General features: G+C 35.7%; 2 protein-coding genes across 5 annotated transcripts; one reads left to right on the top strand and one right to left on the bottom strand.

The window, feature by feature from the left end:
- Positions 1–336: 336 nt before the first annotated feature.
- Positions 337–15,282, bottom strand: LOC129947741 (BTB/POZ domain-containing protein 7). Its single transcript, XM_056058414.1, has 3 exons — positions 14,812–15,282; positions 3,785–6,702; positions 337–3,682 (listed from the first exon to the last, which is right to left on the bottom strand). The coding sequence occupies exons 2-3, from the start codon at positions 6,485–6,487 to the stop codon at positions 3,548–3,550; spliced, it is 2,838 nt and encodes a 945-aa protein (XP_055914389.1). The 5' UTR covers positions 6,488–6,702; positions 14,812–15,282; the 3' UTR covers positions 337–3,547.
- A 2,391-nt stretch (positions 15,283–17,673) lies between these two features.
- LOC129947532 (pyruvate dehydrogenase [acetyl-transferring]-phosphatase 1, mitochondrial) lies at positions 17,674–20,278 on the top strand. 4 transcript variants are annotated; one of them, XM_056058124.1, is made up of 7 exons: positions 17,674–17,888; positions 17,959–18,029; positions 18,165–18,309; positions 18,362–18,531; positions 18,593–18,782; positions 18,847–19,411; positions 19,468–20,278. In XM_056058124.1, the coding sequence occupies exons 3-7, from the start codon at positions 18,171–18,173 to the stop codon at positions 19,670–19,672; spliced, it is 1,269 nt and encodes a 422-aa protein (XP_055914099.1). In that variant the 5' UTR covers positions 17,674–17,888; positions 17,959–18,029; positions 18,165–18,170; the 3' UTR covers positions 19,673–20,278. The 4 variants fall into 4 exon arrangements, with proteins under 4 accessions (XP_055914099.1, XP_055914101.1, XP_055914098.1 ...); XM_056058126.1 differs by having other exon boundaries at positions 18,083–18,309; XM_056058123.1 differs by having other exon boundaries at positions 17,674–18,029.
- The last annotated feature ends 6,305 nt before the right edge of the window (positions 20,279–26,583 follow it).

Genomic DNA, 26,583 nt, shown 5'->3' with positions numbered 1-26,583 from the left:
GTTGTTGTTGTTTTTTTAGTTATCAAGTTTATTTTACACTAAAAACTTTGATGGTTTTATTTTATTTTCTTTTAACTATATTTTACTTTATTTATAATAATAATAATAATGTTGGTTGTGGCGTATTTATATTGTTTATTTTTATTTTTGTTTTTGTTTCGTTTTTTCTTTTATTTTATTTATTTACTTTTTTAATGTAGGTAATGAGTATACTTAAAGAAGAATAAATTATTATTATTTTATTTTGTATTTTTGTTTTCATTATTTTTTATTATTATTTGTTATGTATGTATGTAATTATAATTTGATAGATACAAAATTAAATTATTTATCAGATTTGTTTTGTTTTGTGTTATTCATGGTCGATGGTTTTGCATCATGAATGTAATTTATTTAAAAAATATATTATAATTAAAACAATTAGATATATTTTCTCGTATATCGTTGTCTTTTTTATTTTTTTTTATTTTCCGGAATAAATGTTTGACCGTTTTGTCGTTTTTCATGTATTTTATGGTTGTTTGTAATTTGTGATAATAAATAAATTAATAATAAAATGAGATTCGTAAAAAAAATAAAATCAAATATAAAAAAAAATTAAAAAAAAAACTTGGTATGTAATAAAAAGCGTGCTAGCATTCAGATTCTAATAAAAAACATGATTAAAATATCACACAGATTAAACATTTAAATAGAAACTCAGGGCCTTGTGATAAAAAATAGGACAAAGGCAATAACTTTTGAAAAACTTTAAAATTCATATTTTATTAATTTTGCCTACTACGATAAAGCCTGCATCTCTAGAAAATTTAAAGCAAAGAACAGATGAAAAGTTCTCGCATAAAATTATTTTGTTTAAATAAATGAAAGAAAATAATGCCGTTTTAATGATTTTGAACACAAATGGTGGTATTTCATGTGAAAATCTATTGTTTTGTTCATATTTACATGAAATAGATAAGTATTCAAATATTGTATAGAATATGTATGTTAACAGGTAATTGGTCAACGGAAACAATATTTATGTCGATAACATCAGTTGAGGACTTACTCAATCCCAAAAAGTTTATGTAAAATGTAAAAATTAGGGTACCAAGTGGTACTCCACAATAAGTCTGTTTCAGACATTTCTTGCACTAAAAGTTGGTCAAATGTCAAATTTAAAGAGTGGTGATGAAATGCTGTCAAAAAGTCTGAAACGGTTTTCGCACCAAGTGAAAGTATATTTATTTTAAATAAAAATAAAATTATTCCTTAAATTATGAAACTTAAATGATTTTTTTTCTCAAAAAATCACTACAATTTTCAATAAATATTGACAATTATTATTTTTCTTCTGTCATTACTTGCGTGAACGTCAAATCGAAATTGACAGCCAGCCCAGAAATCGCCAGAAGAAATTGGTCGCATTCAAGGGATTCTGATTGGCTAAGTCTAACTACAAAAATAGTTGAAATTACCCCTCCGACGCGACGTAGTGTTTTGTTGAATGATTTTGACGTTTCTCAATCAGCTGCTCTAAAAAGACACACGAATTCAAAATGAAAGAAATCATGCAGTATTTAAATACAAATACAAAGCATTCGACTTGTGTCTTAAATTTGATTTTACTGAATTTAAAAACACAAAAGATAAGTTAAAGTTATTAAATCAAAAATGTTTCTTATTTTATATATTTGTATTTGTCAATAATATGACAGTTCCAGATTGACTATTCTGATTCTGCATTCACAAAGCTAGTTGAATTTTGACAACGTAGCCACTAGCTTTGTGAATGCGACCATTCTTTCACTTCTGGCAAAAAGGGGAAATGTGCTCTCTTTTGTAAGAATAGGCACAACTTTTGAAGTGTCTGAGACTGTTTGAAACTAGGTCTGGAACACAGGTAATAACAGGAAATTATCGTATTTCTATGTGAAATGGAAACAAAATTCTTTCTTATCAATATTTTAAGATTGCAATTAAAAAATTGTGGTCTACGTAGTACAGACTTAACCAACCATTACTGTGTCCTTGAATTTTACAACAAATTATTTGAGATGCACTTAGGAAGGATTTGTTAATTACTCAAAGAGGCAGGTCCCATACAAAAAAAAAATATATTTATCGTAACTTCTTTTGTCCTCAAAAATTAGAAATGCTAAATCTCAATTTTTAAATACTTGAATATAATTTTAAATCTTTAAATTTAATGTTCAAGAAAAAAAAAATGAGGTGTGATACATGACATTTTTTTTTCATTTACACTCGGGACTTAACCACGCTTAAATACTCAAGTTTTCATTTTGTATAAATAAACTCAATATAACCAAAATTACATAAATTAAACAAAATATAAATATATGAAAATTATGAAAAGTAAGTGCGAGATGATGATATTTAAATTAATCAGTACTTAGAATACAACCAATGCATGAAGACAGTTAATGTTTTGAACTGTCTTATCTTTGATTTTTGTTTTTTTGTTGTATGAGAATAAAAAAAAAGCGTAACAAAATTGTGAGCTAGTAATAAATTCAAAAATATAATTCTGCTTGGCAAAAATCGTATTGCACTTTTCTTTTTAAATATATTTTTTGTTTGTAATTTAATTTAAATTTCAATTTGTATTCTTTTTTTGTTGTTGTTTTGTTTTGTGTTTTGTTATAAGCCATATTAAGGTCCTACAACAATAAAAATAATCGTTTTTCGTTTTATTTTATTTTTTTAAATAGTTTTTGTTTCTGTCATTCGCACACATTTTTTTTGTTGTTTTTTTAATTTTTAATCTTATGAAATTTAATGTCTTTGTAATTTGTTTAAATTTTAATTTAGATTCTAAATTTGACCATTGGAAATGGAAACAATTATTTTGCGCAGTAAGAAAAATTTTGTAACTTATTCTTATTTTTTTTCTTTCATTTTTTAACAAAAGGAGATCCTTTATCACAAAATAATTTTGAAAATAATAGTAAAAAAAGAAAATGAACGCGCAACTATTTTGTTTTTGTTTTTCTTTTTAAAAATACACACTTTTTTCCTTTTCTTTCTATTCTCTTTCGTTTTATTTTGCAATGTTTTTAGATATTATAATTTTTGTTTTCACTTCATGCTTCTTTTTCTTTTTTATAACATCGTGCGCTTGAATTTTGATCAAATTTTGTATTTTATTTTTTCAAATATATTCATATTTCTATTATAATATGTATATATATTGTTTATGGTGTATATATAATATTTGTTAATATTTAAGGTTGTTTTTTTTTGTTTTCTTTTTAATAAATATTATTTTTTTTCGTTTTGTTTATAATTTAAATACAATTAATTATTAACGTAATTTTTTTGTGTTTTTTTTGTTGTTTTTAATTTTATTTTTAATTTATAATTTATGTATAATATTTATAAATTTAGTTTGTTTCTTTTGTTCGCTTTATTTTAGCTTGAATTTGAATTTTGTTTTTGTTTGTTCTCATTAAAATTATTTATAACACATTTTTTTTGTTTTGTTTTATATTTTTCAAAAAGGCATGCTAAAATAAAGGCCCTCATCGGGGGCCACTCTCAAACTCTATAAATATCTGGGTGGTCCTGAATTATATGTCCCCTGCGGCGGTGCTGGCGATGGCTGACCTTGACGTAAAACATCGAATGGAGAATCTGAACGCTGCATAAAATGGTGGTAGTTGCTTGGCGGCAGCTGATGCTAAATAAATGAAAATAGTAGTTTATAAATATAAATTTTCCAAAATAATTTAACATCAAGGTCAATAATAGTTTACTAGGTATATTTTCTCTTTTAACTCACCTGCAGTCCCCGCAATCCAATTGGTCCAGCTGCGCCCATGATGTGACTTGGTCCATCACCTAAATCCAACTGCAAACTATCCGGCGGCTCTCCAGCCAAATGCAATTGCCCCAAAGAAGCCGTAGCCATGGCAACATCGGGCATCATATCCGACAAATGCCCTCCCTCACATCCGCCATTTGCTCCATCCACACCACCATCATTCATCGGTGCGAATTGCCGATAATCACCTTCGGTTATTAAGGCGGGCAAATCAACTCTGTGACCCGAGGAGTGTCTTGATCCATAGCTACTCCCACCGCCACCGAGACCAAGACCGAGACCTCCACCCCCTAAGCCTCCACCTCCTCCCATCCCTCCTCCTCCGATAGCACCTGAACCATGATGGGAGGGTCCACCAACACTCAAATGTTGTCGCGGAAATGTCATATTTCGACTGTAACATGGTAAATTGTTTTGTACTGAGTTGGCATCATTGCCGCCAGCCAACGCCGGCGATGGCGGTGGTGTCTGATCATCATCGTCGATGTCATCAGTCTGTGTCGTATTGTTGGCAGCAACATCGTCCTGTTGACCTTGACTGCTCAACGTGCTCTCAAGCAATTCAGACACAGGGTCAGGCAAATTGAACTCGCGCACCACTCGCAGTCGAATCTGGCGATTGATTTCGTGCTTGGAAGAGAGTGGAAGCAGCAGAGCCCTCTGGCACATGGGCGACTGACGTAATTTGTGCTCGCGTTTGAACATTGCGGTCATTGTCGGTCCGTCAGGTGGGGGAATGGCAGCTGCAGCTGCTAACATATCAATGTTGTCTGGCCCCGAGGGAGCACCTACACCACTACTTCCAGCGGCATTCATTCGAGACACCATGTACAAAGTGTCTGGAATATCGGGCAAGTGTCGTGAGCGTCGCATACGCAGAAGCTCGACGTGATGCGAAGCTGCCATTCGATCCTCGAGGAGGGCCTTTACCTCCTCAAAGTACGGCATGAAGAGTCGAGGTCGAACAAACAGTCCTTGATTCTTGCCACCCCGAATCCAAGCGTTCACACGTAGATTCTCGCGTTCGTCACCGATCATATGCGATGGTGGTGTGCTAACGAGACCTCTTCGTATGGCCTGGCAGAGAATATCACTATTTGGCGGGAGAACATGATCCATTCGCACCAGAGGCAGCAACTCCGACAAAATTTCCCTCAGCTCAACATCGCTTAGATCACGCTTCTTTACACCCTTCCGTGTAACGGAATGTGCGGTGTGACTTAAGAGATTCGGTTCACGGTCCTCCATGCGACGAATTAGTTCTTGTTCGCCCCACTTGAGGACAGCCTGAAGCACTTCCAGCTCCGATGCTTGCAGGAAGTTGCTCTGTAGAGCGCAGATCAACTGCGTCTTATCCAACTGATGCAACACTGGTGATGATATGACCGCCGAGAACTCTTCACGTAAATACTGACATGCTTGCCGAAATACCCATGCCGAGCCATGTGGCTGATTTCCCCATTTTAATACCGTGGGCAGTGTGTCCAGCGACAGCCATTCCAGTATCAGGTCTTCGCAACCTTGAGCTAGTATATCCAGCTCCAAGAATCGACCAATTTGATAAAGCTCCATTGCTTCTTCCAGTGGAGTGGGACGCGCCCGACCTGTGTGAGTGAGAGCGTGTACTTCTCCGAGGCTACCTGCGCTATTACCACTGCCAGCACCTCTCAGGATCAGGGACAAGTCAACAGTGTCCAAATAAATGGCATGTAACAGAACACGAGCATATCTCTTCGGAATCACAGTTTCGTCTAGCACGATGCGTGTTGGAACGTGCAGAGCCCGTTCCGTGTATTCATCGACATTTCGAGTCCGCCGTTGAATGAGATTTCGAAAGAACGGCGATCGAGCACTCAGAATGGCTTTGTGGCACGGCAGCTCCAGCTTCGGTCGAAAGCCATACTCCGAACTGCCTGAATCAGGCCGGTGATAGTCATTGCCTTCCGAGGTGAAGACCAGCGCTGCGTCAGCATAGTCTCCCGTCTCCAATAAATATCTCAGATCGTGTTCCAGGGGATTTGGAGTTCCAAAATCGTCGCCTAATTGCCGTAAAAGATTTATATCGATACTTGGGTCATGGGGACAAAGATCACCCGTATACAAGTAGCGCAGCAGTGATGAGAACATTTGTACGTCGATTGGCGAAGATGGCAGTTCAAGGCAGATACGTGCTCCGAAACCCGGACACCCTGCTAATAGATCACGAAAGTACGAACACCTTGACGAAAGAATCGATCTGTGCACGGGAAAGATAGTTCCTCGGAATACTAAATCACAATCGGTGCATGTTTTCATGTCAAATAAATTAGCCAGATCTTGCTTGAATGTGGTCGCCGGTGGTCGTGCCAACTCAGCCTGCACCGAGAGATCTTTGAGAGCAGCTAATGCTTCGTATTCCTCACACAGGGCTGCCAATTCTAGAGGACTCCAGTCCGATACAAAGTCTCGTAGTACTCTGGCATGGTCACAGGCTTTCGATGAGCGACGCCGGCGAATGAATTTTCGTTTGAGCGTTGCAAACCCAGTCACTCGTTTTCGCCTCTGTTCACGAAAATGCGGACCTCCACCGGGACCACCACTGCTGCCGCCAAGACCAGACGAAGTCGATTGCATTCCTGAGGTCGACGGCATTGCATAGTCCGAGGAGGTTGTGGCACCCATTTTGTTATAGTTTGTTTATTCGTGTTTTTATGTTCGATAAATTTGTGTGTTGAATTCAAAACAACACGTTTTTTATTAGTTTTAGGTTTGTCGTCAGCGGCGGTAAGAGATTCAGTTGCAGAATGGATTGTTGTGCTTTTGTGTGTCCAAACTTCTTCTGCAACCCCCTTCCGCCTGATTGATTAGCGAATAATGTTCATATCATCAAAAGATCACTGAAATTAGACAACAAAAAAGACGTTTATTTAAATATCTTGTTAGTGTAACAACCAATTCAAAAAAAGAAGAACTAAGTAACAAAATTTGTAAACATTTTGCAGAAAGAAAAACCATAATTTAAGCATTGCCTTGCGTTGTGGGAGTAACATGCATCTGTGGTCAAAATAGTAGCAATACAAATAGACAACGAAAATAATTGAATTTAATAAGCCTTTTTTTAAACTGATAAAACATAAACCGGAGTGGAATCGGCTGAGATGTTAATTATTGGTTTTCAATTTGTCAATAGTTGTTTTGGCTAATATCGAATTTATCGGACGATTGATTTTGTTATAAACGATACGGGTCCAAGTAGTGGCTTGGAGTAATGGAAAGTACAGGAAAATTGCAGAAAATTTAACAACTTCCTTAAGATATTTTTTTTGTAGTATTCGGTTGCAGGTCTTTTATTTCGCCTTAAAGAAGTTCAGTATGATATTTCGTCATTCCTTTCTAAAGACGCCTATTAAGATGCTTCTTTCTCTCTTATCTATTGGCAATGTGTTTTTTTTTGTTTAACTTAGAGCTTTTTCTTGGAGTTCTAGCATTTAGATCATTTATTTTCAATGTTCTTTTACAAGTTTCTACTCTTGCCTTTAAAGGAGGATGGGCACATTGGTCTACCTTTTGCCCACAATTGGGATATAATATCTCTAGAAAAATAAGTTCTAGAAAGTAACTTTTGTTATATATACACAGGGCTCTAAACCATGGGGTTTAGTCTGTGTATCGAAGCAAAGATTGGAATTAGAGTAAAAATGAATTGCAATAGTTTGGCGTTCAAATTAATTAAAAATTGTTCGTCTAGTGCTCACAATTGGGTCATGAAACGTTAACAACCCTAGTTCAAGATCATCAATTTTGTTTATGGACACAAAATTCTAATTAATGGGGCTTAAATGTCATAACATCAGATACGATAGCTTAAATTCATTCATATTCCGTAATAAATAAGATCTAGAATACTCATGCAGTATATATTTTGTATAGGACAATAAGATAGGAACAATGAGCAGGTTCAGGCAACACAATAACTTCATTTAGGGTCAACTTCATTCTATGAACGTTAATTAAGACCACAACATCTAGTAAGTTTTCTTAGTGTCATGAATTAAAAAAATCAGGACTTTACTTTGCAAACTTTAAATTCATAGTACAAAAAGTAAAAACAAAATGATTGTCTACAAAACACCCCTCAGACAACTCCATCACGATTTATATATTGTATTGTAAAGAAATATTTGTTATTTCTTTTCAAAATTGACAAGGAACCATTTTACAGAAAGCATTAAATTAAGTTGTGCAAAAAATAAATAATTCATAGAGCCATAAAGTTCAGCTATCAGTTGAATGGAAAACATGATAACCTGTCATTTTGACATGAGAAGACTTGACTTGATACTTAGGTATTTTTCTTGACTATCTTTCCAGTCGACTTTCCAAAAAAGTTGGAAGGCAACTTTTGGCAGCTGGCCAATCAGATGCTGGAAACTTGCCTTACCTTCAAGTCCCTTATGTCGCCTGAACCTGAATATATTTGCTTTCAGGAAATTCTGAGTTGTTGGGCGCTCATTTAAGCCAACTCCTATTCTTTAGGACTTACAAAATACTCTTAAGTTGCTATATTCAATGTTATCATTTTTATAGGTGTGATTTTTTTGAACAACATTTTTGCCTATTCTAATTTAATTGCTTTTTCAATGGGTGTGAGGCCATATAGCATCTCACAATCGACTTTGACAATTAACGAAAAGCTTGAATCCGGGGTTTCTCTTTAATCAGCCTTACCACTACTGCGAATGGCCGAAGACACTTTCGTAGTTTTAGTCGTAACAAAAATATTGACAATATGTATATTTTTGGTTCGGAGGAAAGCTATTAGAGTTTTGTTAAGCTTGTGAAAAAGTGAAATGTATGAAATAATTTTTGTGCTTTTAACAGACTCTTATAAGAAAAAAAGTACGTGTAGAAGACTATATATTTAAATTTTGTAGCCCGAAAGCTCATAAAGAATCAGGTCTAAGTGACTTAAAACTTAGACAAGAATTACTCTTGGAGGATCTGTCAGTTCCTCGGTACAGGCAGTACTTGTACAAAAAATTTGCAGGTGGTACACAACTCAACCCAAAATTTACACTACGGGTAATATCTTAAACATTTACAGGACGACTGTTGACGTATAGATAAGCAGGTTGTTGTGTTTGGATGATTGCATGTAGGTAACTCAGAGAGCGAAAGTTTATTAAGCTGTCTAGGCTACAATGTGGACTAGGCGTTAACCCACAAAAAACCGACCTCGTCCTCTTCACAAGGAAATACAAAGTCCCACTCACTGACCCTCCCCTCATAGACGGTGTACCACTTAAATTCTCTGAACAAGCAAAATACTTGGGTCTCATTTTGGATAAGAAATTAAGTTGGAAACCTAATATTCAAGAGAGAATAAACAAGGCCACAGTAGCCCTGTTCTCCTGTAAAAAGGCAATTGGTAATAAATGGGGCCTACAGCCCCGCATTACACACTGGCTATATATCTCGGTCATAAGGCCGATCCTTACTTATGGAGTAGCGGTATGGTGGACGGCGCTAGATATAGCGACAAATCGCGATAAACTCAGTAAAGTCCATACACAGCCTGCCTGTGTATGGGAGGAGCAATTCGCTCTACCCCCTCCACCTCACTTCATTTTTTGTTCCATCTAATACCGCTGGACAATTTCAGCAAGCAAACGGCCGCTAATACAGCCATACGGCTTCAAGCCTCCTCTCTGTGGATCAATAATGGAATTGGTCACTATTATGAACTCGTTCAGAACTATAAACAGTAATATTGACTACACCATACCCCATCCTCAGTTTAATAACTATAACTTCAAAGTGACTATACATCCCAGGTCTTCTTGGGAGAATACATCATTTTTAAACGATGATCCTAAAAACTTTTATACAGACGGATCAAAAACGGAGGATGGGGTTGGTAGAGGCGTATACTCAGATAGACTAAACTTAAGTCTCTCCTTTCGTCTACCCGATCATTGTAGCATGTTCCAAGCTGAAATCCTAGCTATAAAAGAAGTCCTATCCTGGCTTAGAGAAAACGTTATATCAACTAATGATATACGCATCTTCTCGGATAGCCAAGCTGCTTTAAAGTCCCTAGACTCTGTCTCCACTAACTCACTAACAGCCCTAAATTGTCGATCATCTCTTACGGAGATGGCTACACAGTTCAACATTCACCTTTTCTGGGTGCCGGGTCATAGAGACATTAAAGGAAATTGCAACGCTGACAAACTTGCAAAAAGCGGAACAACTTTACCACTGCTGGTTCACAATGCTAGCAAAGGTATCCCCATAGCTACATGTAAGCTCATGCTAAAGCAAGATACCATAGAGAAAACAAACTTCAGGTGGAATAACACCACCACCTGTTTATCGACAAAACGAATTTGGCCCAATCTTAGCGCCAGGCGCTCAAAACAATAAATCTCTCTGAGTAGATTGCACATTAGCTACGTTATAGGTGTCCTGACTGGGCACTGCTTAATAGAAGGCATGCTATTCGACTTGGAGCCCCTGCAAATGATTTTTGTAGGAGTTGCATGGACGAGGGACAGCAGGAGACAATCTCTCATCTTCTGTGCACATGCCCTGCCTTATCACAAAGACGTAGAATCCACCTTGGAGACTACTACTTCAACGATACCAGCGATTTAAAAAATCTGACATTATTTGTCTCCTACGCTTCAATCGGAACTCCAATTGGTTCGACGAACTGATCCATGTGGTATCACAACGGACCATACTTTGGGCTAAGTGTGTTGGACTTCCCAACCAACAGCCACTTTAACCTAACCTAACCTAGGCTACAATCAGAAATCCGTACAGCATTCAATTTCCGGGTAGTCACACAAGCTAGTTTACAAAAGATTTCACACCCATACAGCACAATTAGTAGTACAAGGGCTTTAGCAAGATGCAATTTAGTTTTGATCGGGATGAAATTTCGAGTGACTTGAAGAAGGCGAAGGCTTCCATAGACTTTACCAATGACACTAGTAAGGTGGTCATCCCAAAAGAGAGTGTTATTGAATACTACTCCTAGGTGTCTAGTAGTGCTTATATATTCAATGGGTTCGTTATCAAGTTTCAACGGGCTTAAACCCGATAGATCAAAGTTTTTGCGATAGATGGGGAGGGATGTTGATTTGACAGGATTAAGGCGGAGATCGTTCTTTTTTGACCACTGTGAAATGCGGAGCAGGTCCTCGTTTATTAAAGCTACGGCATCATTTATAGCCCGAAAAAGTCGACTTTTCAGGAGCTGCACATCATCAGCATAAAGATGAATATGTTTAGCAACTTGTGGTAACCCATTTATGTAAAGCGAAAAGAGGATTGGTCCAGGTGTAGATCCCTGTGGCACTCCACTCAAAACATTGAAAAAAGTGGACGAGTATGCATTAGCCACCATTCATTGTTGCCTTCCGCTGAGATACGAAAGAACAAGCTTACAGAACTCTAAAGAAAACCCAAAGTTAATTCGTAGCTTTTTACAAAGAATTGAGTGGTTAACAGTATCAAAAATCAAAATCAAATGGGGTGGCGCAACAGTCCGTTGTGAACCAGGGCCTAGTGACTTACAACTCTCAACCATTCCTGTGTGCGAGTACTGTTGTCAGGAATGGAAGGGACCTACAATTTTGGGCCGAATCCGAACGGCTAGTTTTGAGAAAGCACTTTTTCATGACAAGAATTACTCTTGAAGGATTTGTCAATTCCTCGCAAAAGGCAGTACCCGCGAAAATTATTACAATTAAGGTGGCACAGGCAGGGATTGAACCCAGACCCTTTGCATGACAGTCCAACGCACTAACCATCATGCTACGGGTACTACAGTATCAAAAGCCTTTAAATAATCTAACAGTGTTAGCAATGTTACATGATCACCGTCCAGTCCATTGCCATTCTTATTTCATCAGTTACAAAAAGTAAGGCAGATTTCAAGCTGCGCTTATGTCGAAAACCAGACTGACAGGTACTTACAAGGTTGTTGATTCTAAGATATTTTTGGATCTGCCCCAGAATAGTTTTATCAAACACCTTAGAAAGAAACGGAAGAATGCCAATCGGCCGAAATTCTGTAGCAGTACCTGTTTGCTTTTTTGGTATGGGAATAATCTTAGCCTTCTTCCATTCTAAAGGAAATTCGGAAGTTGTCAATATGCTGTTAAATATGTAGGTTATATAGCGCAGTATATATGGAAGCAGCAGTCTCAAGAACTTAGGGTTATCGATATTATTGGTTTAAACGCTTGGATTGCAACTGTAAGTTCATAGTTTGAAAAAAATGCAGACTAATGCCAAATCTTTCTGAATATCAGCTTTTCAAATAACGCACTAAGTTTAGTTTGAATGTTTGTTTTATAATAACATAGTTGGTAACCCCAAGCGAATAAGATCATAAGAGTTCTTTTATATGTTTTAAGTAACAAAACATCACCGCTACCTTAATGGAAATCGGACGAAGAATTATCCTTACGAACCGCTGCTACTTAGGTTCGACGAAATAAAAACCCATTTCTCGAAAAGTGCATTTTTTTACAAAACTCTAACCATACCAGTTCTACTCTAAGGCGCGAAAGCTTCGAGTGCTGTACAATAAATAAAATGGGGCAATTGATACTGGGCACATTTGCCGACTATATTTGCTCGAATACATCGAGGGAATGGACAACAACGGTCGGAGACCAGCCTCCATATTCGAGATGAGGAGGTAAGCCGTACCTCCGCTTCAGGGACCTGGCGGTTACTGATACAAGAGCGCTTGGTCTGAAACTGGAAACTGGAAGGAGCTTGCATATTTTAAGGTACTATCCTTCATGGATCGGAAACCAAACAAGTGAGTAAGTATATTCAATGTTGAGTAAATATGTTAAAAAATCAGAGAAAGGTTAAATTGGCTTGTTTTAGAAATTGACCAACATATGTAGCTGTTTTTTAACGAGCTTTTTTTCAACTGTTTTGAAAGTTTATGGACACGAAAAACGTGGATTGAATAGCTAAATTAAAAAGACCTGAAGCTTTGCTGTTACTAATCCGACTGCGGCAAATCTATAGCTACGAAACTTAATTGAATACTTGAAATTGGTCAACTTTGTTCGCCTAAGACTTGAAAAAGCTGATTTGACAGTGAACATGCAGACAACACAGTGGTACTCTTCCAGGACGAATTTAAGGTCGATTTAAAGTGGTAACAAATGATGTGGATAAGTAAAGAACGTATCATGCCGGAGACCTGATTCTTGTTGTTTTGGATGGGAATAACTTTGGCACACAAAACTGAGTTGGTATTTTGGATGCAGGATCACCAAAGAATCCTTATTAACCACAAAATCTCTGAACAAATGATAACAGAGGCTATAATGTATACAAATTTCTCTGTTATTCCATTTTTTTGTAAGCCTGAATAGTAATTGTAATGAGAACTAAAAAAATTCTAAAGGCTACTTTCTGACGATACCCTGTGTTAACTTTTAACTTTTAGACATGATCTTAAGTAGCGACTCAAACTAACTTTAAAAAGTGCTTTCATCGGCAATTAAAAGGTTATCAAATGATTTAGTCCTTTAGGTTAATTCAAAGAACCGAAACAGGAATGCAGATCTCTATAAGTTTATCTTTTCCCAATTAATTAAATCCATGGGACGATTAAAGAAAATAAAGGACACTATCTATAGTTCCCATCTATGAACTGCAAAAGCCATGCACTTTAACCTAAAATGACGTGACTATTTACTGTATAACTATTTTATAAGGTCTTGCTATAGATAAGTAAATACAGTGAGTACGTGTTTTACTTCAATAATTAAGCAATTTTTTTTGTACATATGTATTTCAAAAACCCCCAAACACCAATAACGAGATGGCAGCACCTTTTCATGTCACACAACAGCAACACACAGCGTGACCCTGAACTAAATAAAAAATTAATTCCACAGAAACAGAGAAACAGAACGAACGAATGAACGAACGCATCACACCATCACAATTTACACAACTCGCCATCGCCATCCGTTCCAAGGAAATTTAATGTAGGTAAACAATCATTTATTCCATTTATGCCGTTTCATGAGCGTAAGCTGCTGGTAAACTAGGCTAAACGTAAACTATTTGCTAATTGCTATACCTATTGCTATTTCTATTTGTCTCGAAAGCCTAGTTCTAGTTTTATAGTGTAATAGTGTGGCATCCGCGCTTCGAAAACAAAAGAAAAAAAAAAAAAAACAAATTAAAAATCCCATTCCTAAATTATTATTTATGAAATTCGTTTTCGGATTTACCACAAAACGATTACACACAAAACTGTTAGCAGCACCATCACCACCAGTAGAAACAGAAGCAGCAGGCACCAGCAGCAGCAGCAGCAGCGCATGCAAAAAACCATTAATTATGCATTTTTGCCACAAATAATGTAAAATTGACGAACTGCAGCAAGCAACAACAAAATAAAAAGAAAATTTACAAAACTACAGAAACAGAAGACGGAAACGAAAAAAAGGGGAGCTGCTTTGTGAAGGTGTTGTTGCTGTAATGAATGCTGCTGCTGTGGCTGTGGCAAGCAACCAGCAACGAGCTGATAGTTCGTCAAGGGCGGAGGGGTACAAGAAGGGCATGCACTGAAAAACTTTCTATCCAGCTTTCACATTACGACAACTGGCAACTGCTTTTGCTAAGCCAGAGCCAAAGCTAGAGCCCGAGCCAAGCGAGGAACAAGAAACGAAACTCAGACTCAGATCCAGCATCGACATCGAGATATGAGAAACGAGATGTTTTCAAAACTGGGCGACGACCACGACACAAGGCGAAGGCACAACGACAACCACGATCACCACATCAAAAGAAAGGAGCGAAGGTGGATCCACGAAACACAAAAGGAATAAAAAACCAAGACTACACGACTAGAGTTTTCGAAAGACAAGACAAATTTCTATCCGCAAAAACCAACACTCAACACTTAATTATACATTTTTTAACAACATTTTGTTTTTTTATCTATAAATTACCTCGAATGGTAAACATCTTGATAATTTTTTCAACTTTTTTATAATTGAAGACGACGACGAAGAGAAGAAATGAAAAAAAAAGGAAAATTAAAAATGAAATGGGGGAAAATTCTCACACAGGAAAATTTGTGTCTTATATTTTTATCAAATCATTTTTTCACACTCGCACTTGCACTGGGAACACTTGAAAACTATATTAAATTGTTTGGAAATTATTGGGGGTGTGATTTGTGTTAGTTTTAAATGGAAATTCACTCGTTTTTAATTAGTTTTCTTGCAAAAATTGCCAGAGAAAAAATATAAACACCCTCGAAAATTATGACAGAAACAGGTGTACATTATTTTTTCGAAATTGTAGTAGAAGCAAGGAGGGTATTTTCTTTTTATTATTTTTATAAGGGGATTTTTGTGCATTTCTCGATCTAGTACGAAAGTGAGTGTAAGTGGAAACTGGTAAATTGTGTCAAATAGGCGGTTTGCATGCGGGAGTGTCGATTAGTGTTAGACCCCTTTTACACGAAGAAAATAGAGGAAGTTTTCAACATCTGTATTTCCTTGTATTAGAAATGTAAAAGGCTATTATCTTAGATTTTTTGTATTGTTTTGAATATTTTGTGTTCGATTATGCAAATTAAATTAAGCTGTTTTAACTTTTCGTGACTAATTGTTTGCTTTAGAAACAACAAAATTGTAATTGTCAATTTGACTAATTTGTAAATTGTAAATTTTTGAAAGGAAATTTGACAGTTGCAGCAAAAGTTCTGCTAACAATTGGATATCAACACAATGATGAAAATAATGTATTACCAATTGCGTTTAGCAGGCAGAATATTTATTTAAAATATGGTTGTTTAAGGACGTGTTAACACTGTAATAGAAATATTGCATTTTTCTGCGTTTTTCTATGAAGTTAAGTCCGATGTGCTGACAATTTGTGAGTGACTGTACAGAACGCCAACTATTGGCTACGATAGCTTCTAGCTTCTACTCACTCTTTGACTTAACCTTTGCACATAAACTTCCAACGATAAATTGTACCTTCGGTAAAAGTGTAAAAATAGGCTCCATGATAATACTGTAGATTTATATACTTACTTACTTACTTAAGTTGGCGCTACTGTCCGGGGCGGACCTGTACCTCAACCAACATGCGTCTCCAGCCAGCTCAGTCCCTTGCCAGCTGTCTCCAATTTCGCACGCCAAGTTGGTTGAGGTCTTCACCACCTGAGTGCGCCACCTGAGCCGCGGTCTTCTTCTGCTGCGCCGTTCCTCGGGATTGGATTGGAAGACCTTCCGGGCTGGAGCGTTGATGTCCATTCGCTCTACATGACCCAGCCATCTAAAACAATCGACTTTAATTCTGCTCATTAGGTCAGTGTCGCTGTACAGCCCGTACAGTTCGTCCATCTTTGCCTCAGCCTCATAAATGAGAACCAGGATAATGATTGTCTTATAGATGGTGATTTTAAATGCTCGAGAGGACTTTACTTCTCTATTGCCTTCTATGTCCAAAGAAGCAGCGATTTGCAAGAGTTATTCTTCGTTTGATTTCAGTGCTGGTGTCGTTGTCTGTATTAATAGCGGTGCCTAGGTAGACAAAATCCTTATAACTACCTCAAAGTTATAGCTGTCCATGGTGACGTTTTGCCCAAGACGTCGTAGATTTTATATACAAACTTGAATTATCGAACTTTTTAAAGGATTTCTTTTAAGCTTAAGACTGTCATGCCAGAGGTTTTGGGTTCAATACCTGTCTGTGGTATCTAAAGTTTTTTTTCACGGGTATTGCTTCTTGCGAGGAATTAGAAAACCCTCTAAGATTAATTGTTGCCATTAAAATTTCATTTTAAAACCAGCCATTTGTGTTTGGCGTATAAACTGTAGGTCTCCTTTAATCCTGACATTACTCGCACACAGGAATCTCCGAGAGTTGTATGTTATTTCTCTAAGAACGTGACTATTTTATGTTTTATACTTTCATGTATTCTTTCTCTCTCACTCTTTTTTGATTGTTGAAAAGAAAAAGATATGTGTGGCAGACATTTTGATTCTTTTTTTTTAATTAACGAAGCAAGATATAAAAGGTGAAATGTCAAAATGTATCACATGAAATATTGACTTACTAGATATGGACTGCAATACCCGTGGCATGATGGTTAGTGCGTTGGACTGTCATGCAAGGGGTCTTGGGTTCAATCCATGCCTGTGCCAACTTAATTTTAAAAAAAAATTAATTTTCGCGGGTACTGCCTCTTGCGAGGAATTGACAAATCCTTCAAGAGTAATTCTTGTCATAAAAAATTGCTTTTTCAAATTAGCCGTTCGGATTCGACCTAAAATTGTAGGTCCCTTCCATTCCTGACAAGATTACTCGCACACTGGAATGGTTGAGAGTTGTAAGTCACTAGGCCCTGGTTCCCAACGGACTGTTGCGCCACTCAATTTATTTATTTATTTAGATATGGACTGCTAGTCCATACTTGTTCTCATACAAAATTTCGCTTACAAATGATTCCACCGTTTTAGCTATATTTGCCTTCTTGTAGGTTTTCAAACGCCACCTATTGTTTCTTCCCTTAAAAAAGAAATGTTTGCCAAAGAATTAGTTTCATTTTCAAATTAGAAAAATTCAAAAATTAAGTTCAAAAGTCTCTCCACATTTTTGCTGAACCTACAGAAAGGATATTAGAGTTAAGGAATCTACTAAGTCAATGATATGAATAAAGTCCAATGTAAACATTACTTAATGTCTTCGTTCCAGCACGATAAGATTGTGTGTTCACACCTCAATACTCCACACACTTTGAGTTCGAACTTTATTACCGACCAGTGTGTGTTTTTTTTTTATCCAATCTGTCACTCACCTATCAGCTGTCACTTGTGAAATTTGATCAAAATCTTTTCGAAGAATCGCTTAAAATTATATCAATCCTCTTGCCTTTCCAAGAGAAGTTTTCAAAATTGTTCTTTTCTATTACCAAACATAGTAACATTCCCAAATTGCGAATTATTCAAAATTTCTAAATCCTATTACATATTTCGGACGTTATCCATCCCCCGCAGAGCAATCGTCTAAGGTATCATCCTCAATGTTAGCATTTCAGCTGAGAAATGCGATCTATAATATTCGCTTTACCACTTCGGCAGCCCATAGACAGCAGAACTTCTCCCTAACATCGACACGATGGATATCATCTTTTCAACTGACACCCTATGATGTAAGTAATCCGCACTTCTGCGTGTCCTCTATATCTTTAATAACAATTCCTAGACCCAATGGCATTGTGCTTTGTTTTCCATGAAAATCATTCTTATTATTGTTGTGTTGCCGCTGCTGCTGACCCTCAACTAAGGTCAACATGATATTGCGCGAGAACGAATTCTCGCACATTTTCACCGATGGCGAAAATACACTCTTAGGCTACGAGTCAAATCAGTTGGCATCGAATAAACCTGTCGAGGATTCTCGGACCGAAGCTAGTTTCATTCATAAGAACGGTAAGCAGGTGCATAGATTTATAATCCTTATCTAATTCTGTTCTGTGATTAGCCTTTATTTGTGGTATCTTTGATGGCCACGCTGGTTCTGCATGCTCACAAGTTATCTCCAAAAGACTGTTGCGTTACATCGCCGCTGGTTTGGTGGATCGTAAAACGCTGCGTGAGGAGATAGCCAAAGGCTGCACTAGTCAATCATTTCTTAAGTGTCACAATGATTCGGTAAGTTCAAGAAAACGACCCTTTGGATTCCTCAGATGAACAAATAATTCTAAACTTCCAGGAAGACTTTGTGAAAGAAATTCAAAAAATATATGAGGAGAGCTTTTCACGATATGTGAACGATATCGCCAACACAGAAATGACTCCCGAAGAGGCTATGGACAAAGCGTGCCTGCAGCTGGACTCTGATATGTCCGATGAAGCCCTCAAACACAGTGACTTGCGGACAATCATGGCTGTGGCTATGTCAGGTAAGTCGATAACATCTATTTAGGCATGTAGGTAGGTAGGTACACATCGTTTTTCTTTCCATAGGTGCTGTTGCTTGTGTAGCCCACATTGAAGGACGTGACCTCAGTGTGGTCAGTACCGGAGATTGTGCTGCCGTCCTCGGCTACCAAAACGATACCGGTCAATGGATGTCAAAAAAACTCTCCTACGAACACAATACGGACAATGTGGCTGAAGTCAAACGAATCCTGTCCGAACATCCCCCCCAAGAAGCTGATACTGTGATCCGGAATGATCGTTTGCTCAGCCAATTGGCACCGCTACGTGCTTTTGGCGATTTCCGCTACAAATGGAGCAACGAAATTATGGAAAAATATGTCGTGTCCAACTATGGCGAGAACTATATGCCACCTAACTACTACACTCCACCCTATCTGACGGCAATGCCCGACATTATCCAACACCAGCTAACAGCCGATGATAAATTTCTGGTCATAGCTTCGGATGGACTTTGGGATTTCCTTTCGCCAAATGAGGTCATTACTTTGGTTGGTGAGCATTTATCGTCAAAGAAGTTCTTGGACCCACTTAAGCTGCCTGATGGTGATGTGACCTTGGGTCAAATATCAGCTATTCTTGCAAAAAGGAAGTAAGTAAAAAAGCTCAATGGAGTAATTTTTATTCCATTTTTGTTTTTATTTTCAGAGCTGGCCGTCAAAAAAAGCCACTTGATCAAAATTCTGCCACTCATCTAATACGACATGCCCTCGGAGGAACAGATTACGGCATCGAACACTCGAAGATCTCATACTACTTGACCCTGCCACAGGATGTAGTTCGCCTCTATCGAGATGACATAACAGTCACAGTCATTTACTTTAATTCAGATTACATCAAACAACTCTCGTAGATAAAGTGTTAATCATTGTAAAAATCATAACAAAAATAGATTTATACAAGTTCCCTCGACCCTCGACCCTTGACGAGATGTTGTTTTTGTTTTTTATAAAACAAATGAAATTTATGTGTTCCTGCTTGTTTTGTTTTGCCTTCAAAAGAATATATTTTTAATTTAGTATTTTTACGCATGCTTTTAACTTATTTTGAAAAAAGAATTATATTGTTATATTTAGAGATCATATAACCTAATCTTTTACATACATACGAAGTTTAATGTTTTGTGTTACCTCAACTTGAACGAAAAAAAAAATTTGTTCTATATTTTGATATTTTTATTCAAATTATTAGAATATTTTTTATGATTATTCGTCCATAAACAATGTGCAAATAATAATTATTAACAGAAAACAAGAAGAATTATAAAACGAAACAAATGATTGTGCTAAAACAAAAAAGTCAATTCAAAAAATAGTTTTTCTCACAAAAATAAAAGTTAATTTTATTACAAAAACAAAATAAATTATTTATTTCAGATGAACTTTTATTAAAATAAGACAAACAGTAAAGAAAGGAGACGATATTTTTACAAATACAATTGTTGCCATTTTCATGTGTTTTTGAAGAGTTTTTTTTTTGTTTGCTTATGAGATAAATGCAAAAACATCTAAATCTTTTTTATAGTACTGAACAGCTCCAAAAACAAGTTTGTGTGTATCAAATCATAGGGACGAATAATTTTTGTTGTGTGTTTGGTCCGCAGACTTGATTAAGATTTCATTTGCTTCAAGAAAAGCAGAAAAGTTTTTTAATGAAAGGTTTTTTTTGTATTCTTTTCGAAAAAAATCTACAGTGCCGCGAATATTGATCACAAAACTTGTGTTTTTCGTAATTCTTTGACCTTTGGCAAAAAGGACTTAAGTCAAAAATCAGCCACACAGACTCAATGAACTTTAATCGTTAATATCCAAACAAATATGCATTTGTTTGTCTTCATGCCTAAAGACTAAATTAATACTTAAATTTAAAAGTTGTTTTAGACTCACGTAAAACCAAATCAAAAACCTATAATGCACTTTTTTGACTCAAGACCTTTTAAAATACCGCCAAAGTCCTCGCAAAATCTGTTTAAACATTTTTCGATCTTCTCTGAAAACGAAAAGGAAAATTTTTAGGAACTGTCTTTCACGGACTTGCATAACAGAATTCTGTTTTTTCGTCTGAAATACGATTCGAAAACATTAAAAATAAATATTTTTTTTTCTAGATCTTATTTCAGGAGAAACTTTTGAAAGCTTTAAAATGTTCGAAGCGGATTCCGGATGAAATAATATTTGGTAGGTTGTCGACAGATCGGCCCTCTACCAAACCCACAGTAGGACAAAACAATAATTGAGCAACCAAGGCAAACAATTCAAGTGACTAAGCATTTTAAAGAAATAAATGACCGACTTACCGCAAGTTGATTACAACATTAAAATCAATTGTGAGTACCGTTAAAAAGTGTCCGAACAATTGTTCAATTGTTTGTTCAAATTTGTTTAATATATAGGACTTTTAGAATTAATAATGTTAAAAGTTTTTATTTTAGGAAAAGTGTTTAACATGTTTGCAGCTGAAAATAAAATTATATTTCGCTTAGAAGAAAAATAACTTGTTTTGCTCCTTTTATCGTCTTAATTTTAATTCAATTGAAGTAAATTAGTGTAAGGAAGGGTCTGCAAAAAAAGTGTTGGTCCTTCTTAGGCAACAAAATGTATTCTTAGCACGTAATAGTAAAATCAATTTTCCTTACAAAAAAACACCCTTTAACCTTCAATATCTGTATGGTTTCTTTAAATAAAATAAAATAAATTATATAGCGCAAAGGTCCGTAGAGTACCAAGGCTTAATGAATTACAGCTCTTAAACATTCCTGTGTGAGTTTCAGAGATGGAGGGACCTACAATTTTTATACCGAATTTTAGAAAGCACTTTTCATGACAAGAATTACTCTTGGAGGATTTGTCAATTTTTCACAAGAGGCAGTACCAAGACCACTAACATGACAGTCCAAAGCATTAACCATCTGACGGCTTAAGTTTTAGGTTGTTGTGAATAATCAAATTAAAATGTACCACTTTTTAAAGAGGATCTATGATAGATCTTGTATAGGTTCTTCTCTTTCCTATTTCACTACACGTTCCAAGTTCATTTTTTTACCTACTGTACTCGAAACAATATTTTAACTCCACAAATATGTTAAAGTTAATTTTTCTACCATTTTGATTTTGATATCATTGGACTAATTTTACGTCCCTAAAATAATGTCTCATATGCTTAAACTGCCTAACGCACTAATTGCGTTGGACTGTCATGCGAGAGGTCTTGGGTTCGATCCCTGTCTTAATATATTATAATATATTTCCTCTATGGACAAATCTTAGCTTTGGACCTATTAGAATCTCTTTAAAGGGCCTCAATCATTAAGCTCTCTGTTTGGAAAGAAAGAATCATGTGCGACTATGAACACATTTGGGGATTATTCACAATAATCTATTTTTATTTATTTGCTCCGAAAATTGTTTACGTGAAGTGTTGAAAAGTTTCGTTTGGAATCTATCAACAATTTCTCCCACGGAATTTTACTATTCACCGGTCGGGACTCTTGAGTTCCTCGCGGAATGCTTTTCCTTCTAAACAAGTTTTACCTTTGTATATGAAAACTTTTATATACAAAGGTTTTACCAACATAAAAATGTGAAAAAAATATTCAAACAACATTTAAATATTTTAAAATTTCATTTTAAAAAAATACAAAGAAGTTTATTAATTAATTAATAAAAATGTAAAGATTATCAGTGTTATTGTTATTAGAAGGAGAAGATCAAAGAAGGCGAAATGAAACGAGGGCCATTCGCCGTGGTGTAAGGGATCAATCAAAACCTTTGGAGTTACCACAAGCACTGTATGTCGAAATAGCTATTCGTTTGAATCATCACATTTTAATGAGTATATGCTTTGATCCACAGATTTCACAATTATTACAGAGTTAGGAAGCCGTTGTTTATATATTTGGTTGAAGGACATTCTAATTTCTTACCTCATGCAAAAAACCTAACGTTAATTCTTCTTTTATAAAAATAACTGCATGCTTGCGCTTCTTTGCCGAAGGAGGCTATCAGACCGGAATGGGGAAGCTTCATTTTTTTGCTTCTCTTCTACCCTTTGTATGGGCCGCCAACAGTCGCTTTTTTGTGTTTCATATTCTGGGAGGCTTTCTTCTTGATTTTCTTTTTTATCTTGGCAAACCTTAAAAAGTAACATTTTTTTATTCAATATCATCATTAAACGCTTACTTTTTTTCCACTCGACAATTTATTTGGCTTTATCGGGAATTTCTTGGGAAATATTTTTCCCACGAAATTTTGTTGTTCCCGGGAACTCATTCCTTCTATCGGGAATTCCCCACGGAATGCTTTTCACTAGGAACAACTTTTACCAACATGAAAACGAAAAAAAAATCGAATATTCAAAAAAGTTTATATATTTTGTGCAGTGCTTAAATTACAAACAAAGTGATAGAAAATACAAAGAGTATCATCTTTATTATTAATTGACGAGATAGAACAGAGAGGACGAAATGAGCAGAATTATAAGGCGGAGTTTAAGGGATCATTCAAATCCTTTAAGCGGTCCCTAGACTATCAATATTATTGTGCAATTTTTGATATTGTACAATATTATTGAGAGTCTAGGGCTCATATTGAAGGGTTGTGCAATATATTGTACGAAATCAAAATCCTTTTGATATTTATTGTGCAACCAAATTTATTGTATAGTCTGTGGATGTGTTTGCGCAATATTTTGTCATTTGTTTTGAATTTTATTAGTGAAAACATCTCCCTGAATTAAATGTCAAAATGGCAAACAATAATAATAAAAAAGAGGAACGCAAATTCATAGTGGAATTAATCGAAGTATATGAAACTTTGCCTGCTTTGTGGAATGTGAAGTGTAAAGAATATTCCAACAGAAATCTTAAAAGTGACCAATACGAAAAAAATGCTTGCAAAATACCGCGAAAGATATCCCGACGCTGATAAGGCTCAACTGATCCAAAAACTGAACTCTTTGCGAACTAATTACAGGAAAGAACTAAACAAAATTTCTGATTCGGAAAAAAGTGGTGATGGAGCCGACGAAGTTGTTGAACCAAGTTTGTGGTATTTTGATGCGCTTCATTTTTTAAGGACATTAGAGCAACCATGCTCTTCAAAGAGCAGCATGAACAACAAAGCAAATGATACAAATCCGGAAATGTCTCAGGTAAGAATTTTTTTATTTTTTATTTATTATGAAATACAAATTATATAAATTTATTTTGCCATGAAACTTGACCTTCATTATTAAAATAATGACAAAAGCTATCTCTGATAGATTTGGCGCTGGAAACTGAGTTTCTGCTGTGAGAATTTTGTAATGTAGTCAATTGACTACACGTTCTCCAATCGCCATCGATAATTTGTCCTGAGTCTAGGTTTTCAACATCTATGATGTTTCTTGTAAATTTTAAGTCTTCGAAAATATTTCCGATAGCAAGGAATCGAAATGTAATTGACAAACGCTGGGAAGGGGGAATAGCATCTCGCAATTTGGTATTTTTCTTTAGGCGTAATCATTTCAAGCAGTTCATTATAAAATCCATCGTCCATCCTCAGGAAATTTCTAAAATCATTGGGTTCGCTCAAAGCCAGCTCATTTAATAAATTTTGATGAGTAAACACGTTTCGTTTTTTTGTACCAGTCCTTCATCCATCTGCGTTTGTTTTTTTCTTTTTTTTTAATGAAATAGCAAGAGCAATTGCCACACAACAATAATCCGTATCATCGAGCATGATGTTGAAGCACAAATAAAGAACTCTCAAATGATTTATTGTGCGAAATATTGTTTAGTGTGGGGTACCAGTCAATAATGTTGTGCAATATATTGTTCAATAATATTGATAGTCTAGGGACCGCTTTAGAGTTACCAGAACCAATGTAAGTTAAAACATTTGATTGACTCATATATTTTTGATACCGTTTCTATCAACTGTTTCCAACTTTACCATAGAGCTAACAAGCCATTGTTTAAACATTTGATGGATACGCTGTCTGTTTTCTTGATAAGTACGTGTTTGCCTTTCATTGCAGAAGGTATCAGACAGGAGTGGAAAAAGACCATGAGGTTGGGTTGGCTCAATCTTCATTTTCAGAAGTACTTTCAAATGTATTAGATTTCTTTGAGAACAAGATTTGCCCGTTATGGATCAAAGTGCAAATGACTCAAGAAGAAAAAAGGAAAACAAGCTTGAAGATTTATGAAAAACATACAATTCCTGGAGTAATAGGATGCATAGACTCATGTGAAAATAATTGCTCCACCAACAAACAAACATTTGTATATTTTCCACTCGGCAACTGATTTTACTGGAGACCCAATGCAGTTGAGATCACTTTTAACATTTTTCCAAAATGTTTGAATATCTTCCTTCAGTCTATTTGTAGTAAATCCATTGGCGATATCTCGTTTTTTTTTCCATAAAATTAATTAAAACTTCTATTTGCTTCGAATTAAAAGAATTTGACCTTAAAAAAGTTTTTTTTTTAGTTTTATTAATTCTTTTTAGAGAATAACTTAAATCGGTATTTATTGTTTTGAATTCCTACGTACATAAAATGACGGAAAAATTCCGAGGGAAAAAGCCAAAGTTTTCCCATACAAAAATTTTTCACGATAGGTATTTTTTTCTCTCGGAATTTTTCCCTAGTTTCGAAAGATGTTCACGATACCTATTTTTCGAATATGGGAAAAAGTTTATGGGATACACAATTCCTTATAGCCCCAATTTAATTAAGTTAAGACCCAATTGAGTTAAGGTTTTGCTCTAGCTGTTTCCATTATTTGTGACAACACCATTTGCAATGTGCTGACTTTTTTCCATTAAGGAAATCAAATTTTCGATTTGTTTGGAATTTGAAGGATTAGACTTTAAAAAATCAATCATTTTATTTAGTTTTAATATATGTATACGTTTTTTTTTCAAGAGATATTTACATAGCTGATAACTTTTGGGATTCCTTTGCAAAATTGTAACGGAATATTCCATGAGAAAGAGAAGAAAATTTCCAAATATAAAAATAGTTCACGATAGGTAAATTGTTCCCTAATTTTAAAATTAGTTCACGATACCTATTTTTCGAAAAAGGGATCCTTTTTTTTGGGAAATTCGATTCACGATAGCCCTGAATATGTCCAAAGATTTCAGTTATATATGAGAAAAATGATGTCTATTATTAATTGGACCTTCAAATTATTAACGAATTCGCGGTGAATCGAAAAAAGTTTTTCCTATATTCCAGTGCTTTAACTTTTTCTTCCTATATTCCAGTGATTTGACAGCTTTCCAAACAAAATGTGTTTTGTTTTGTTTGAATTTGTGAAATTTGCGGTGATTTATGCTTTTTATGATTTTTATATAATTATAATCAAGAAAGAATCCACAAAATCGAACATTGAATAATAATGAACACTCTTTCGCCTGTGAATCCGACAAAAAATAGCTATCGGATTTCAGCTCGCAAACAAAAAATGATCACATTTCAAATTCGACTTCGAATTCGTTGATTGGTCGAATTTAAAACCAAGAAGGCGAAAGTAATAATTGAAAAATGACAAACTCGCTAGCAAAATGATTCGCTGCGAATCCCATAATCAGACCCGTGTTGTTTAAAAAAAAGTTTTGACCCGTATTTGTCAATGGGTTGGGAAGTGATTCCTAAAGAGGAGAGGTGCTACGATGGTGTCGACCCTGGGAAGTTGTGCCCACTCTTGTTTCCGGCAGCGTAAATAATTAAACTTTTTTTTATTTTTCTTAGATGACATCAAAAAATCTCAAGTAT

The sequence above is a fragment of the Eupeodes corollae genome, chromosome 2 (assembly GCF_945859685.1).
Source record: "Eupeodes corollae chromosome 2, idEupCoro1.1, whole genome shotgun sequence".
Classification (NCBI taxonomy): Eukaryota; Metazoa; Arthropoda; class Insecta; order Diptera; family Syrphidae; genus Eupeodes; species Eupeodes corollae.
The sequence above is the reverse complement of the archived record's forward strand: the minus strand, read 5'-3'. Positions and strand labels throughout refer to the sequence as shown.